This window comes from Tarenaya hassleriana, unplaced genomic scaffold (assembly GCF_000463585.1).
Source record: "Tarenaya hassleriana unplaced genomic scaffold, ASM46358v1 Cleome53, whole genome shotgun sequence".
Taxonomy (NCBI): Eukaryota; Viridiplantae; Streptophyta; class Magnoliopsida; order Brassicales; family Cleomaceae; genus Tarenaya; species Tarenaya hassleriana.
The window spans coordinates 74,261-89,932 of NW_010967966.1; the positions used below are offsets into that span (position 1 = coordinate 74,261).

At 40.5% G+C, this 15,672-nt stretch overlaps 4 protein-coding genes across 5 annotated transcripts in view; 3 read left to right on the forward strand and 1 right to left on the reverse strand.

The window, feature by feature from the left end:
- The first annotated feature begins 46 nt into the window (after positions 1–46).
- On the forward strand, positions 47–2,597 carry LOC104827735 (pentatricopeptide repeat-containing protein At5g46460, mitochondrial). The gene has a single exon (XM_010560971.1). The coding sequence runs from the start codon at positions 440–442 to the stop codon at positions 2,540–2,542; it is 2,103 nt and encodes a 700-aa protein (XP_010559273.1). The 5' UTR covers positions 47–439; the 3' UTR covers positions 2,543–2,597.
- Positions 2,598–2,745: 148 nt separating this feature from the next.
- Positions 2,746–5,794, forward strand: LOC104827737 (SH3 domain-containing protein 3). 2 transcript variants are annotated; one of them, XM_010560973.2, is made up of 11 exons: positions 2,746–2,931; positions 3,098–3,170; positions 3,636–3,758; positions 3,941–4,010; positions 4,110–4,264; positions 4,435–4,536; positions 4,745–4,942; positions 5,024–5,086; positions 5,185–5,274; positions 5,393–5,467; positions 5,548–5,794. In XM_010560973.2, the coding sequence occupies exons 2-11, from the start codon at positions 3,147–3,149 to the stop codon at positions 5,665–5,667; spliced, it is 1,020 nt and encodes a 339-aa protein (XP_010559275.1). In that variant the 5' UTR covers positions 2,746–2,931; positions 3,098–3,146; the 3' UTR covers positions 5,668–5,794. The 2 variants fall into 2 exon arrangements, with proteins under 2 accessions (XP_010559275.1, XP_010559274.1); XM_010560972.2 differs by lacking the exon at positions 3,098–3,170 and having other exon boundaries at positions 2,747–2,931.
- Positions 5,795–5,896: 102 nt separating this feature from the next.
- Positions 5,897–11,502, reverse strand: LOC104827738 (ABC transporter B family member 9). Its single transcript, XM_010560974.2, has 11 exons — positions 11,066–11,502; positions 10,325–10,379; positions 10,063–10,238; positions 9,687–9,908; positions 9,365–9,603; positions 8,755–9,280; positions 8,399–8,672; positions 7,621–8,290; positions 7,034–7,529; positions 6,684–6,947; positions 5,897–6,611 (listed from the first exon to the last, which is right to left on the reverse strand). The coding sequence occupies exons 1-11, from the start codon at positions 11,300–11,302 to the stop codon at positions 5,967–5,969; spliced, it is 3,804 nt and encodes a 1,267-aa protein (XP_010559276.1). The 5' UTR covers positions 11,303–11,502; the 3' UTR covers positions 5,897–5,966.
- Positions 11,503–14,671: 3,169 nt separating this feature from the next.
- LOC104827739 (eukaryotic translation initiation factor 4E-1) overlaps positions 14,672–15,672 on the forward strand; it is a 2,673-nt gene continuing 1,672 nt past the window's right edge. The window contains exon 1 of the mRNA XM_010560975.2: positions 14,672–14,997. Coding sequence (XP_010559277.1) covers positions 14,672–14,997 — 326 coding nt within the window. The remainder of the gene's footprint in view (positions 14,998–15,672) is intronic.

A 15,672-nucleotide genomic window follows, 5' to 3' on the forward strand; every position in this document is an offset into this window, starting at 1 on the left:
AATTCGTACTGTACATAAATGCCTGGTTCACTTGCTGTCGGTTTTTACTCTCTTCGTTCTAGACGGTGGATCTATCAGATTCTGCGTTGAACTGAAATATACGGAAGTCTGAATCTGACATCGCAATGTCGAGTGAGACGATGCTCTGTGATCTTAAACTGGACTCTCATTGAGCAGAATCTGTAGATTCTTTACTCATTGACTCTGAAGAAAGTTTTCTTCTTGGCCGGATCCCTGGATTCTGATTCTGTGACGAATCAAAAGGTTTGATATTCAGGAGAGAGAGAGAGAGGATATCAGGTAGAAATGGTTTGGCGCCAAAAATAGGCTTAATTTGATCAGTGGGGATGGTAATCGCTTTAGATTAACGCTGAGAGAGTGAGACATCGGCGACGGAGGACTTGACGAAAGTCGCAAAACACTCGCTTCCGTCGTAGAGATGACAAGTCGCGCCATTTCTCGGAGGTTGTCGGTCTTGCGTTTGAGTAGCCAGGTTTTCCGAGTTCAATCTCACAAGACATTTTCGGCTTCTGTGGATTCAACCCACTCGTGTCGCAAAGCTCTGATTCTTCACCACCTAAGAGACAATCGGATCGACGAAGCTCGAGAGATTCTCAGTCGGGATCCTTCTCCCGATGTGAATCTGTGCACCATGATGATCTCGGCCTACGCCAGAAGCAACAGACTGGTCGACGCGTTGAAAGTGTTCGATCAAATGCCCATGAGAGATGTAGTCTCGTGGAACTCGATGATCAATGGGTGTGTCGAGTGCGGGGCTCTGGATACAGCCATGACACTGTTCGACGAAATGCCCGAGCGGACAGTTGTTTCGTGGACAACGATGGTGAATGGATGTTTCAGGTCTGGTAGGGTTGCAGAGGCAGAGAGATTGTTTCATCAAATGCCAAGGAGAGATACGGCGGCTTGGAATGCAATGATTCATGGGTATTTACAGTTCGGAAAGGTAGACGATGCTTTCAAGTTGTTTACCCTAATTCCCTGCCCAAACGTCGTTTCATGGACTTCAATGATTGGAGGATTAGATCAGAATGGAAATAGCGGAGGAGCACTCGTTTTGTTCAGGAAGATGATGGATTCGCGAGTGAAGCCTACTTCAAGAACGTTTGCTTGTGTGATAACAGCTTGCGCAAATGCTCCTTCATTCCATCTAGGTGTGCAAGTTCATGGTTTTATCGTGAAGTTAGGATTTTTCTTTGAAGAATACGTATCTGCTTCACTTATAACTTTTTATGCAAACTGCAAAAGGGTAGAAGATTCTCGTAAGGTACTCGATGAGAAGGTGCATGTGAATGTTGCTGTCTGGACGGCTTTGTTGTCTGGGTACAGTTTGAACAGAAAGCATGAAGATGCCCTGAGTGTTTTCTCGGTCATGTTGAAAGCTGATATCTTACCGAATCAATCGACCTTCACTAGCACGTTGAACTCTTGCACTGCACTGGAAGCTCTGGATCGTGGGAAAGAGATACATGGAGTTGCTATCAAGCTAGGTCTGGGATCGGATGTTTTTGTGGGTAATTCTCTCGTTGTCATGTACAGCGAATGCGGAAACATGCATGATGCAGCTTCCGCATTTACAGGAGTTTCAGGGAAGAACATCGTGTCATGGAATTCTGCCATTGTTGGATATGCACAGCATGGAAATGGAAGGTGGGCACTGGAGATATTCTGCCGGATGGTACGTCTGAACGTTGAGCCGGATGAAATCACATTCACGGGCTTGCTCTCAGCTTGTAGCCATTGCGGGTATCTAGAGAAAGGGAGGAAGTTGTTTGAATACATGTCGAGGCGAAACCCCGTGGATATTAAGCTTCAACACTACACATGTATGGTGGATATATTGGGTAGATCCGGAAAGTTGAAGGAGGCTGAGGAATTCATCGAAAGCATGCCAGTGAAGCCTAACGAAATGGTATGGCTGGCTTTGCTTGGAGCTTGCAGGATGCACTCTGATATAGACAGAGCCGAGAGAGCAGCAGAAGCCATTTTAGAACTGGAAGCCAATACAAGTGCAGTGTACGTATTGTTGTCAAATATATACGCTTCTGCAAGGAGATGGTCAGATGTATCAAGAATGAGAGGCAAGATGAGGCAAAGCGGGATAAGGAAAAGGCCAGGAAAGAGTTGGGTGGTGATGAAGGGAGAAAAGCACGAGTTTTGCACAGGTGATCGGACCCATCCTATGACCGATAAGATACACGAAAAGATCGAGTTTTTAAGGAGAAAGCTGAGGGAAATGGGGTATGAACCAGACAAGAGATATGCATTACACGATGTGGAGGAAGAACAGAAAGAAGAGATGTTGTGGAATCACAGTGAAAGGCTTGCCATTGCGTTTGGGTTGGTGAGTAGTAGAGTTGAAGGAAGTACGATCACTGTCATGAAAAATCTAAGGGTTTGTGGCGATTGTCATTCCGTGACAAAGCTCATCTCCATTGTCGTTGGACGTGAAATCGTTGTTCGGGACACGACGAGGTTTCACCATTTCAAAGATGGTGTCTGTTCTTGTGGGGATTATTGGTAAAGAGTCGAGACGATTCGTGTATTTATTGGTATTCTCAATACCAAACGGTTCGGACCTTGGAATTCAATTAAACCGAAACTCCATCCATTTTTGACCCGACCCGATACTAATGACCCGCCCGAGTTGATTATTGATAACCGAAATGTAGAATCCATCATCAGTATAAGAAGATGAAGAAGGATTCGACAGTTCATTGTCATCGTTCGATCAGATCTGATATTTTCCTCAGTCTCTAAACTGGTAAGATTTCATCGGAACTCTCCAATTCCTGGAAAAGCCTGGAAAGTTCTCTCTTTTTAGTTTGATAAAGTTGGAGAGAGCAAACGACGATGGATGCTCTAAGAAAGCAAGCCAGTAAGTTGAGGGATCAAGTGGCGAAGCAGCAACAGGTGATTGATTCCTTCCTCACCCATTTTCCTCTTTTCCCATCAACTTTCTAATTTCGGTGCGCAATGGTCTTCGTATAAGATTTCGGGATTTCATTTTCCCTTATATGGATTGGTTTCTGGGTCTAACCGTTCTTGAAATCTGCTCATTTGGATGAATTTTCGCAAGCTTTTCATGGGGTTTTCAGTCCTTTGAAGTATTAGGGTTTCTCCACTTGATGTTCTTGAGAGCTGAATTAATGGTGAGTATACCCTCTTTCGAGTTCGAGTTTTCGAGGATTCCCTGATTCCACGAATAGAAAGGGGGTTTAAGATGCTAAGCGAATGCAATTTCGTCAGAACAAAGATATAATCTTTTTTTTTGTCCTTTCCACAATTTTGTTTACTTTGAAGAGAGGTGATTTAGTTGGAAAGTGATAAATGAAGTTACTAATGATGGAAATCATAGCAATATGTGAAGAAATTTAGATTACCAACTGCAAAAATATGCTTCCTGAATTTTATGATGCATTGTAACTTAGTGGTCCAGATTCTAAGGCGATTTTTGGCATTACTGGATTTGCAGGTCGTTTGCTACTAAAATTTGCGGTTTGTTTACCTGAATGTTGAGTTTTTGTTATTTCCTTGTCGCATTGAAATGATTGAAGCTATATGTTTTGATTAGCGAGTGAATCAGTGATTAATCATGTGTCATGGATATGTTTTAGGCTGTGATAAAGCAATTTGGTGGGACTGGTTACGAGAGTTCAGATGTAATGGTCATTGATGAGGTCGAAATGCAAAGGCATCATCAGCTGGAAAAACTCTACAGGTCTACTCGTTCTGCAAAGGTAAATTTTAAAATATATACATGCAATTGCCCTTAACGTTCTTTGGTGTCCTTGCCCTCTGTGATAGACATGCGTACTTGTTTTGTCCGGTTGTTCCACTGTCTTCAAGCTTTTGGGATTGAAAGGGATTCATTAACTCGTGGGTAAATTACAAAGGGAGCTAATATTATTTCTACTTTCAGGATTTCCAGAGGGAGGTAATTAAAGCAGCAGAGACATTTACAGCCATAGGACTTAAACACATCGAAGCAGGTACTGATGTGTAGTTGCTTTCTGAGGATCAAAACTTGCTTTGTCAGCCTATCTTCCTTACAGTACATCTTTGTTGTTTTATGATCCTTATAATGCCAGGAACCAAGTTATCTGAGGATTGCTGCAAGTATGGGACCGATAACAGTCAGAACATCAACGAGAATATTCTGGCCAAGGCTGCAGCCATATACGGTGATGCTCGGAAGCATGTAGAGAAAGAACAAGAGGACTTCAACAAGCTATTATCGTCACAGGTTTGGCTTGATTATGAGTTTGAATTGTGAAATTAAATTAGTATTCCTGGTTCTCGAATTTCTTCTCTTGTAAAGAGGAATTCAGCTTGTCAGAATTATCGTCATTTATTTCCTACTGGTATAATTCTTGATTGAGAAGATGACAAGACGAAATTTCTGATGTTATGAAGGTGATGGATCCCCTGAGAGCTATGGTTATTGGCACTCCTCTCGAAGATGCCCGTCATCTAGCCCAACGGTACAGCCGAATGAGACAGGAGGCAGAGGCACATGTATGGTTAAAATTCCATTTTCTACTACATTAGCTATATCGAACAAATTCAATTTTTGTTACGTATAGAATATTGAAATCTCTCGAGATAATTGATCAGCTGAATAAACTATTTTTCTATTTGGCTGAAATCTAGGGTTTTAACAACACAATTGACTGTATTCGTTAAAGTTTTATAATGTAAAAATGGCATTCAAAAAACCAAACAGGCAGCCGAGGTCGCCAAAAGACAAGCACGTGTGCGAGAAGCTCCAATCCCAGAAAATGTAGCAAAGCTCCAATTAGCAGAAGCAAAGATGCAAGAATTAAAAGCAAATATGGCAGTTCTTGGTAAAGAAGCTACTGCTGCATTGGCTGCTGTTGAAGCTCAGCAACACAGACTGACTTTCCAAAGGCTTGTGGCTATGGTACGCATATAAGATTTTGTGTTCAACTCAGGTTATTGTTTAACTTATCGATTTATTTACTTCCATTCAATATCTGTAAAGGTCGAAGGAGAAAAAAATTATCACTTGAGAATTGCCGCCATACTCAGTGACGTTGAAGCTGAGGTTAGTAACTCAGTACTCCATCTCTAACGATGGAACTGTTGTCATTGTGAATTTAATGGAAAGATTAAACATACGGTCAACTTCTTCTCCTCTCTTAGATGGTTACCGAGAAACAGAACAAAGAATCTGCTCCTCCAGCAATCCCGACAGAGAGCAGCTCAGAGAAAACGGCGTATTTCATAGCTGAAGTAAGTTGTCTTTTGAACTTCATGTTATAATGAAACACCATCAAAGCTTAATCTCTCGCAGAGATTGAAGAGAAGGAACATAACCCAAGGAACAATTACTGTTTGTCTGCCTTTGCAGGCGTTGCATCCGTTTACTGCTGCTTCGGAGAAAGAGTTGAGCTTGGAAAAGGGAGAGTACATTGTGGTCCGAAAGGTAATCACCACTGAGTCTGGGTCCACATTCCGTTGCCTCTTTGATGATACCAAATGTTGTGGTATGTGAATTATTCTCAGGTGAGCACGACCGGTTGGGCAGAAGGAGAATGCAAGGGCAGAGCCGGTTGGTTTCCTTTGGCTTATATAGAGAAGCGCCAGAGGCTTCCCACCAGCAATTTGACTAGTGAAGTCTATTGATCACTCTTTTTCACTTTCCCAGAAAGCAATCGTCAAAAAAAAAAAACTTCGTGTTCATACTACCATTCTTCTTGTGCATCACACATTCATAACCTTTTTCTTGGAGTTTATTGAAGATTTTTCCTTATTCTTTTTGTGAAATCTGAGTAACCCATATGAGATCTCGTTTTGAATTTAGGTTTTGCTCCCTACTTCTTCGGAGACAAACCCGGAAACTCTCTTGTGGGTTGCAGGAAAAAAAAATGAAGAATCATTCGTCTGGAAATATGTTCTATATATGTTTTCCTTTAGGTCTATCCTCAGTTAGCACTCATATGAAGAGCCACCAGTGAGGCGTAAGCACCATCAGAGACCCTCATGAGCGAATCATGCCGTCCCTTCTCAGCAATCACTCCATTCTTTACAACGGCGATCACATCAGCGTTCTTGATGGTGGTCAGCCGATGAGCCACCACTACGGTGGTCCGGTTCACCATGACCCTGTCAAGCGCGTCCTGGACCACCCGCTCAGACTCTGCGTCCAATGCACTGGTGGCTTCGTCCAGCAGAAGAATCTTCGGGTCCTTGAGAATGGCCCGGGCGATTGCTATCCGCTGCTTCTGGCCTCCCGAGAGCTGGACTCCTCGTTCACCAGCCGATGTGTTGTATCCCTGAGGTAATGAGCTGATGAAGTTATGGGCATTGGCCGCTTGTGCTGCGGCTATGATCTCTTCCTCCGTAGCTCCACCTGTTTTCCCATAGGCGATGTTGTCTCGTATAGTCTCGTTGAACAGAACTGGTTCTTGGCTAACCAAACCCATCTGTTGTCTTAACCAGCTCAGTTTGAAGGTCTGTATCTCGACCTGGTCGAGCAGTACCTTGCCTGAATCCGGATCGTAGAATCTCTCGATCAGGCTTATCACCGTAGACTTCCCGCTTCCGCTCTCTCCAACAAGGGCCACGGTCTGTAAAACACAAAAACAATTAGCCGGCACGCACTGTATTCACAATTCAAAATCGACCGGGATGAGACATACCTTGCCGGAGGGGATAGTCAGGGACAAGTCTCGGAATATCTGGATGTCTGGTCTCGTTGGGTACCTGAAACTGACGTTACAGAATTCGATGTCGCCTTTCACCATCGGTAAAGTCGTCCCCTCGTTCGAACTGGAATCGATCTTCGGCTTACCGTCCAGAATATCGAATATAGAAGCGGCAGAATCCTTGGCTTTGGTCGTGTCCGGTGCCATGGCACTCGTTTGGGACACTCCAATGGCGGTAGTCGTCAATGCAAAGAACACCTACAGTTGCTTGGAACACAAGTCACCTAAACTGAACACTCTCGGATGAAAGAACAAAACAAAAACACAGAGTATTTCCCACTAACCCTGAAGACTTCACCGAAAGTGGCCCTCCCATGTTGAACCAGAACCGAGCCGATGTAGAAGCAGAAGGCGTTGATACAGTAGAGCGCCAAGAAAGAGAACCCGTAACCGGAACCGCTCACGAGCCCTAACCGGACACCATGCTTCTTCGGTCCTTCGCATTTCTTCTGGTAAAGGTCCATCACTTTACCCTCTGAGCAGAAAGAAGCCACCGTCCTTATACTGCTCACTGCATCGTTCGCCACCTGACTCGCCTCTTCGTACATCACCTTCGCATCTGCGCTGAATCCAGTTAGGAACTTCATCTGGAAATAACCTTGGAGGATCATCAGAGGCGAGACGGCTAGAACTGTGAAGGCTAATATCCAGTTAGCTGTAAAGGCTATGAATAGGCCAGCGATTATCGTCGCTACGTTCTGCACTATCAACGCCAACGTATCCCCCACCAGACTCCTCACCGTGGAAGCATCCGTCGACAATCTCGCCCCGATCGCCCCACTGACCAGAATGCCAAGAAAACAGAATCCGATATAAGACGCTTGAAGGATAAAAGATTCGTACAAGTAAATCAGGATTGTTTTTGACATACCTCGAATTTGCGGGATCGTCGAACCAACTGATCTCTTGATGCACGACTTTATCGAACGACAATGAACGGATACGTTTGATCAATTTTCCACCAGCCACGCCAAAGAAATAGTTCTGGATCGGGATAGCGATCAAGTTCATTATCCCGAGGACAATGTATATGAGCGTCCAGAAGCGTGAGTCCTTCTTTAACTCTCTTGGGGGCTCGAAGAACATCGTGATAGAGCTCGAGAGCAGCAAACCAAAGATCGGGAACACTACACCGTGAACCGCTGCCGCGACCGAACCTAGCAACAGAACCGGAATCTCCGGTTTGTTAAGGTAAGCGAGCCTTTTCAGGGACACTTTCTTGCGACGTTTGACGGCGGTTTCTTGGGGAGAGCCGGTTTCATCATCTTGATGAAGATCGGTTAACCGGTACATGTTAATCAATTCTGGAATTCCATTGGATGTGCGGGTGAAGGAACGACGACCGCTGGAAAAGCTCCTGCTAACCGATCTTCTAAACGATGAATGTTTCTGGTTTCCGGTTTGGCTAATCGATCTCTCACTGTCGAAGCTCATTTCTGGTTTCTTTGAGGAATGGTCGTCTTCTTCCTTGGCTCCTTCTTGAAGGCGGACAAGCTGAGTATACGCTCCCTCTGGATCTCGGATAAGATCCTCATGAGTTCCTGCATACGATCCTCATATCCAGTGAGTCAAAAACGCTTCTATCCGAAGATGATCCTCATGAGTTCCTGTACAAGTAACCTATGGTTGAAAAGGTATAAAGGGTTTACCTTTCTCGACGATTTTGCCCTGGTGGACGACCGCGATCATATCAGCGGATCTGATGGTTGTGAGTCGGTGAGCCACCACGACGGTGGTTCTGCTCGTCATGACGTTAGCCAACGCGTCCTGAACCACGCGCTCGGATTCCGCATCCAAAGCGCTGGTCGCTTCGTCCAGTAGTAGGATTTTAGGGTTCTTCAGAATGGCCCTTGCGATTGCAATCCTCTGCTTCTGCCCTCCCGATAGCTGCGTCCCATGCTCTCCAACCATCGTGTCCAGCCCCTGAAATTGTCAGAGAGGAAACCCGGTTAGTAGAATTGAATGTTATTTCTGTAAAAAAGATTTTCAGTTTCTGCTCAATTACATTAGGGAGCTTGTCGATGAATTTGGCAGCGTTAGCGAGCTCGACTGATGTTCGAATCTCATTCTCCGTTGCGTTTTCCTTGCCGTATGCAATGTTCTCTCTGATCGTCGTTGCGAAAAGTATCGGTTCTTGACTAACCAAACCGATCATGCTTCTCATCCAACTCAGCTGAAGATTCTTCAAGTTCACGCCATCGATCATCACTTCCCCTGCTTCTGGATCGTAGAACCTCTCAATCAGACTGATCACCGTCGATTTCCCGCTCCCGCTCTGACCCACCAGAGCTGCAGTTGTCCCGCTCGGGACGAACAGCGAGAATCCCGAGAATATCTGAACATCCGGCCTCGCTGGGTACCTAAAGTGGACATCTTTCAGCTCGATGTCGCCTCTGATCTCCTCCAATACAACCCCATTCTTGTCGTAAGGGTCGATTGTCGGCTTTCTCTTGATCGTCTCGAACATTTTGTAGGCCGCAGCTTGACCTGCCGCGAATGCGTTCATGCATGGCGATGTCTGCCCCAACGACCTGCAAAATCCAGAAATCAGAACGAGGAATTGCATCGTCTGGCGAAGAGACATATAATATAGACATATAGGCACATATACTGACATTCCTCCGGTCATGACGGCGAAAATCACGTTCATGACTTGGCCACCATTGTACCCTCTGTCCAAAATCAGCCTGGCACCGTACCAGACCGCTAAAGCATAGCTGCAGAAGATCACGGTGAGCATAGTGCCGAGGCCTAGACCAGAGATCAGACCTTGTTGAACGGTGGTCTTGTACGCGATCATCAGCTTGCTTTCGTACTTATCCGCGGCCTTTTTCTCTCCCGTGAATGCGACAACCTGACAAAATCGCAGAAACATATGGGCCCTTTTCTGTATTCCGGCCAATTGATTTCTCAGACGAGATGATGAAGTTAACTCACCGTTCTGATGGCTCCGACAGTCTGTTCAACCACGGTTCCAGCTTCTGCGTAAGCGAGTTGGCCTCGACCAGCCATTTTCGACATGATCAGGGCCATTGTTCCTCCTGCGGCCACAAGTAGAGGAATGCACGCAAGGAGAACGACAGTTAATCTCCATCCCTTTACAAAAGCGATGGCGAATCCTCCAATGAACGTTGAGATAAGCTGTATGAACTTCCCGACCTGCAGGACAAAGACCCGTGGCCTGTGAGTAACTTAGGATGCAAGAAAACGTATACCAAAAAGATTTCTGCAACTCCAGCAGTAAGACAGAAAGCTGATAATCATTTTTCAGTGACTTGAGGTTGAAGAAAGGGAAATGAATGATTGGAAGAACCTTCTCTCCCATGGCGTCCTGGATGAGAATGGTGTCTCCAGACATTCTGCCGATGACTTCGCCTGTGTTTGTCTCTGTGTCAAAGAAGGCAATGTCTTGTCTTAGTATCGTTTTGAGGTACAGACCGCGAAGCCTGGCGGACTGACGCTCCCCTGTCACCATCCAGCACGAAACCTCTGCAGAATCAAAAAACCAAAAAAGAGTTAACTTGTATCGCACGTTAGGTTTAGGATGAACCCTTAAAAAACCAAGCTGAGCTTACGGAGGAAGGAGACGACGCAAGAGTAGAACGCAAGGTACAGAAACTTCACAGCCACCTGAAAGAGAGGGGAAAAAAAGGTTTCCATTGAAGCATTAACATCAAGATCCAATAATAGATATCTTATATTACTGCAAATATCCATATTGTATATATACGTTTCTCTGTTTGTAGGCGTTATCTTATCTTTCAAGAAAAGTTAAAAGTAAAGAATAAGTAGTAATTAAACAGATTTAAATTAATCTTGAGAGCATTAATGTAATGTATATTTTGTCTAATGATTCTCTCCATGATTAAAGCATCTTTTATTGTGATCACACTGTTAATTTTCACGTAATCACTAACCTTTCCGTCATTAGCAAAACACAATGTCCTACCTCATCACTTTTTATAAATTCACGTCTGGATACATTGCTCCTAAACAGACAGAATCTACCGATTCAATCGTCGATATAAGATGGGAATTTCGTATATATGTTCATGTGATTCTACACACAAAGAAGCAAGAAAACGAAGCACATGATATATATATATATATATATATATACACACTAATCAATACATATAGTTATAATTAATATGTTTTTAAAAGGAAAAATAAAAAATAAAAAGGAGAGATTTCAGAGAATATGGTGATAGTAAATACTATAAAAGGCTAGATAATCACTGAATGAGGAGATAATTAAGGATGATAATCGTAACAGAAATTCACAATAAAGAAGAGCAAGAAGAACCCTAATGAACCTTAGAGACTTGGCGGACGAAGTCGTGGTGGGGATCGGAGGAGGCGAAGGAATTGATGAGCTGGCCGAAGATGAGAGTCATCATCGGCTGAGTGAAGCCGTTTCCCACGGCGGCGATGCTCCCCACCATCATCAACGCCACGTCGTCTCTGTCTGCGAACGCGAACAGCCTATAGAACGGCACTCTCTCATCTTCCCCCTTCTTCGCCCTTCTTGTTTCTCTCTCCTCGTTTTCCATCGTATGGCTTTTTTTCTCTCTGTAAACCAGGAGGGATCTCTTTGTTTGGTGTGTGTGTGTATATATATGGGGAGAAAGATGGGAACTTTGACCCGTGCTCTTCAAGAAAAAAAAAAATAAATCTCCAGAAGGGATTCTACAATTAGATTGAGGCGAAAATAGTGAGATTCTTGTGAGCTTAGAGAGAGAGAGACGCAACGGTATCGAGAAAAGAAAGCAGCGCTGTTTTGAACACAGCTTCCATCCCTCTGCCTTTATATAAATTTTAACATTAATAATAATAATGATGATGATGATGATGACGATGATGATGATGATGATGATGATGATGATGATGATGATGATGATGATGATAAATATTTTTTACATAAAATTCTTAAAAACATCGGGATGAATAATGATATATCAAATTAAAATATTTTACATTAAAACCAAAAACTTCTCTTTAATACAGTCTTCGTCCTCGGTTTGAATGGAAAATCAAATATACAGTCTTCGTAACTCCACAGACATGCACACGCCCATGTATATAATCATTTTTTCGTCCATTTTCCTTTTTTATTATGTATTTTTTTTATAAACAAAATCCATTTATTTGGTGTCCACTTTTAATCCAACTCATTTCGGTTAGATATTTACCCTTTTTACTTTAACCAATTCATTATGTTTTCTTCTATTTTTAAAAATTATTTTTATTTTTTGTTTGTCGGGGTTAAAGCAAATGAATGTCTCAAAATTAACTAATTTGACTAATGTATAAAAAGTTACAATTTGCTGGATATTTATATTTTTAGATATGTCATTGAAAAACTATGGATATTAAAAATAAAACATATATATATATATATATTACAAATATGACAGAACATAAATTAAAAAACTATTTATTATAATTATCAAAAATTTTATTGTACATAATATACTGTAAATTGCATAAATTTATGTTTTTAACTCTTTCCACTTACTTATATAAATTAATTTATCAATTTATTAGAAAATATTAATTTAATTATATTAGTTTATTAATCTCTTTAATGCAATAGTTTTATTAGTAAAACATTTTTAATTTTATTGTAGAATTAGACTATAAAATTAATGTTCGTAGTTAACATTAATTTGAAAGTTTTATTCTTAATTTTACAAATATATCGAAAATTCAAATTAGATATTTTGGGCTTTAAAATCTAAGTACATATATACACACACACACAAATACATATATTATACTTATTATACCACTAATATTACACGCCAAAGATATGGAAGAAGAAGAAAATATAAAAAAAATGATAAAAATGAGAAACTATTTAAAAATGGATGCAACGAATTTCATCCATAAAGGATTTTTCAGAGAACATCGCCTTAATTATTTCCTCCTTTCTTTGTTGTTTGCATCCAAGAAGTGTGACTAAACTAAATTTATCTTTTTTCACAAATGAAATAAATTTGTTATTAATATGAAAAAATATCATACATTTCATAGAAGCATATATAATATATATAGGGTATCTATGACTAAGATCTCAGCTCTTTATGTTTATGCAGCCTTGTTGCATTAATTATATCTTCATTTGGCAATATGCCTAACATATTGGAAACCAACATTTTATTATTTTAACCAACAAACATATACCTTTTTTTAGAAGTGCTTTACCACAATATATGCATGAAATATTAATCGAGTTTTGACAGACGTATTATATGAAGAATTAATTTCATATTAAAAGATATTTGGAACCCACAATCTATACCTTTTCAAATGTATTTTCTATTCTTGGGAAAAAAATTCACATAAATCTTGGCTCTTTTGTGTTAATTTAACTCCAAAATAATTGTTATGCAGCCAAAGAACAGAAAAATAAGCATGTTGATCAAGACCATAAAGCAAATAATACAATTAATTAACCTCACTCGTATATGTATAATTATAAGTTGTACTTATGGGTTATGAAAATGAAAATTCTGTCAATTATGGGTTGTGGGCATAAAATTTTTCAGTTTTTTCAGTTTTTGTAATGACTTTTACACTATATATATATATATATGTATATATATTATTATATGTAAAGAGAGAAGATAAAAGAGAGACCTTGATTCTAACATTTTGTAGAATGGGAAGAGAAACAAATGACACATTAACCTCGTGGAATAGCAATCACTTTTATTCACACTTTTTTCAATAATTTTGAAGCGATAGTTTGTCGTTTGGGAAAATGAAATATATATATTTGGGATTGAAATTATTTATAATATTTTGCAATATATAGCAATTTAAGAGAAATATACATACCGGAATTGCGTTCGGTGCACTTGGATAATCAATTGACAACGAAAACGAATAATAACACAGAAGAAATCAATAAGATTAGAATCGAAACAGGAATTCTTAGTATTTTCAAATTTGTTGAATATAATTTTCATATTATTATTTTTTGTACCACCATTTTTTTAATTCTCTATTTCTATTATTCGAATGAATTGTTAAAGTGCTAGATATACTTTTTGAATTAAGACCAAATTGGTCATAGTATTGAATTCCATCCATGATTTTTATATCATGCAATGTTTTACAAAAGGTAAACAGTAATGAAGATTTATTTTTTCAAACAAAAAGGAAGAAAAGATGGCATAAGCAAACAATAAAAAGGCTATGCTTGAATTTTAGAAAAGAATAACTTTACTATACACATATTTTTCATTGTATTCTATGCTTTTTAATTTAATAAAAAAAAATTATCAATGGACTACTTGGGTCGGCACATAAAGAATGCGACACATGAGATGGAATGGTACCAGATTCATTCTCTCCTCAGCCAAATAAAGCCTCAATAATAAACAATGCTTGGTCCCTCTTACTCCTTTTTTTAATCCTCAATGTATACTATACTTTATATATAATTAATTAATTAATGATACCAATATTAACTCTCAAATTATAAATATATATTTTGCGTGGTGAGCTTTGGGCCTGCAGCCGATTTCAGAGACTGCTTTTGGATATTATGGGCCTCAGAGAACTTAAGAACTGCGGCCCATAACGATACTAATTTGTAACGAATATTTTTTAAAAAAACATGATAAAATATGGTTTTCCACCAAGAAACGAGAGATTGGAGTTCTATATTTAAAAATATCTATTACAGAAACATAATATTTCTCATAAAGGTATTGATTCCGATAATTTAAATTAAATATTCGAATATAACAAGATATATAGAGTTAAGGTAGAGATATTTTCAACAAAAATTGTTATTGTTGAGAAAAAAAATGGGAATGAAGTAAAATGAAAGGTTGATGACACGAGAGGACAAAAACTACATGAAACGACAGCGTATTGATCTTAACCCTATAAAAAGTCGAGAGAGGCCGATGAAGAGGGACGCTGAAGCTATGGCGGTCGAAGACGTTCACAAATCTGTCGTGAACGACGAAGCAAACCCTAACAATTCGCAGAACCCGATGGATCAATCCAATGAGGAAGTTGACGAGACGGAGGAGGGAGAGATCGTAGGTGGCGACGAAGATGGGGAAGGTGATGGATCGATCAAATCGGCGGCCGCGGCTCCTCAGCCACACCCTCTTGAGCATTCGTGGTCTTTCTGGTTCGATAATCCCTCTGTGAAATCGAAGCAGGCCACCTGGGGAAGCTCCATGCGCTCCGTTTACACCTTGTCCACTGTCGAGGAGTTCTGGAGGTGAAATTTCCGTTTCGATCTCTCTTTCTCGCTCTCTCTTTTTTTTTTTTTTAAATACCTCTTTTTGTTTCGGCGTAGATCTTTTAGTTGACTGCTGAATTTGGAGTGTTTTGGTATCTGTTTTGGATTGAATTTTAATTGTGTTGTATATGTCCTGAGGCGTGTTTGCATAGGGTTAATTCTAGCTACTGGTTAGATTTCTGTGTTAGAGGGCAAGGAAAGGCTAGCGATTCTACCGTGTGTTGAGATTTGCTACGCCTTTGTTCGTATGCGTATTACAATGTGGCATTGTATACGAAAAAAATCGAACTTGAACTGGTAGCAGAGCATAACATGATTTTGGTTAACCTAATTTCGTTCTCCTGTGTGAAAAATTAATCAATTTTTTCCCTAGATACCTGCTTGCCGATCATTACGATTCATAGATAGTATTTGTTTGATGGTAAGCTTGATGTTGTTTCTGCTTTTAGTGAGGGCCAATGTAGGTAATCTATTAAACAGACGTTTTCACATGTTTGCTTTGCAATCCGGCATGGTAGCTGAGACACACTAACTCATGCCTTTTTTATTATATTGTATAACCTAAACATAGAATTTCCTCTCTTGGATGTGAGAAGGTTAGTTGAAGATAACTATGAAAATTGGTAAGTGTTGTTTGTTCCCCCCCCCCCCCCC

What these genes read in the sequence shown, in the direction of transcription:
- LOC104827738 (XM_010560974.2), bottom strand. Translation starts at nt 11,302, where the DNA reads ATGGAAAACGAGGAGAGAGAAACAAGAAGGGCGAAGAAGGGGGAAGAT. An exon ending in TCATCGACAAGCTCCCTAAT is followed by an intron (nt 8,673 to 8,754) that starts GTAATTGAGCAG and finishes TGACAATTTCAG; the next exon opens with GGGCTGGACACGATGGTTGG. An exon ending in CTTTCGGTGAAGTCTTCAGG is followed by an intron (nt 6,948 to 7,033) that starts GTTAGTGGGAAA and finishes AAGCAACTGTAG; the next exon opens with GTGTTCTTTGCATTGACGAC.
- LOC104827735 (XM_010560971.1), top strand. Translation starts at nt 440, where the DNA reads ATGACAAGTCGCGCCATTTCTCGGAGGTTGTCGGTCTTGCGTTTGAGT.
- LOC104827737 (XM_010560972.2), top strand. Translation starts at nt 2,872, where the DNA reads ATGGATGCTCTAAGAAAGCAAGCCAGTAAGTTGAGGGATCAAGTGGCG. An exon ending in TCAGTGACGTTGAAGCTGAG is followed by an intron (nt 5,087 to 5,184) that starts GTTAGTAACTCA and finishes CTCCTCTCTTAG; the next exon opens with ATGGTTACCGAGAAACAGAA. An exon ending in AGTACATTGTGGTCCGAAAG is followed by an intron (nt 5,468 to 5,547) that starts GTAATCACCACT and finishes AATTATTCTCAG; the next exon opens with GTGAGCACGACCGGTTGGGC.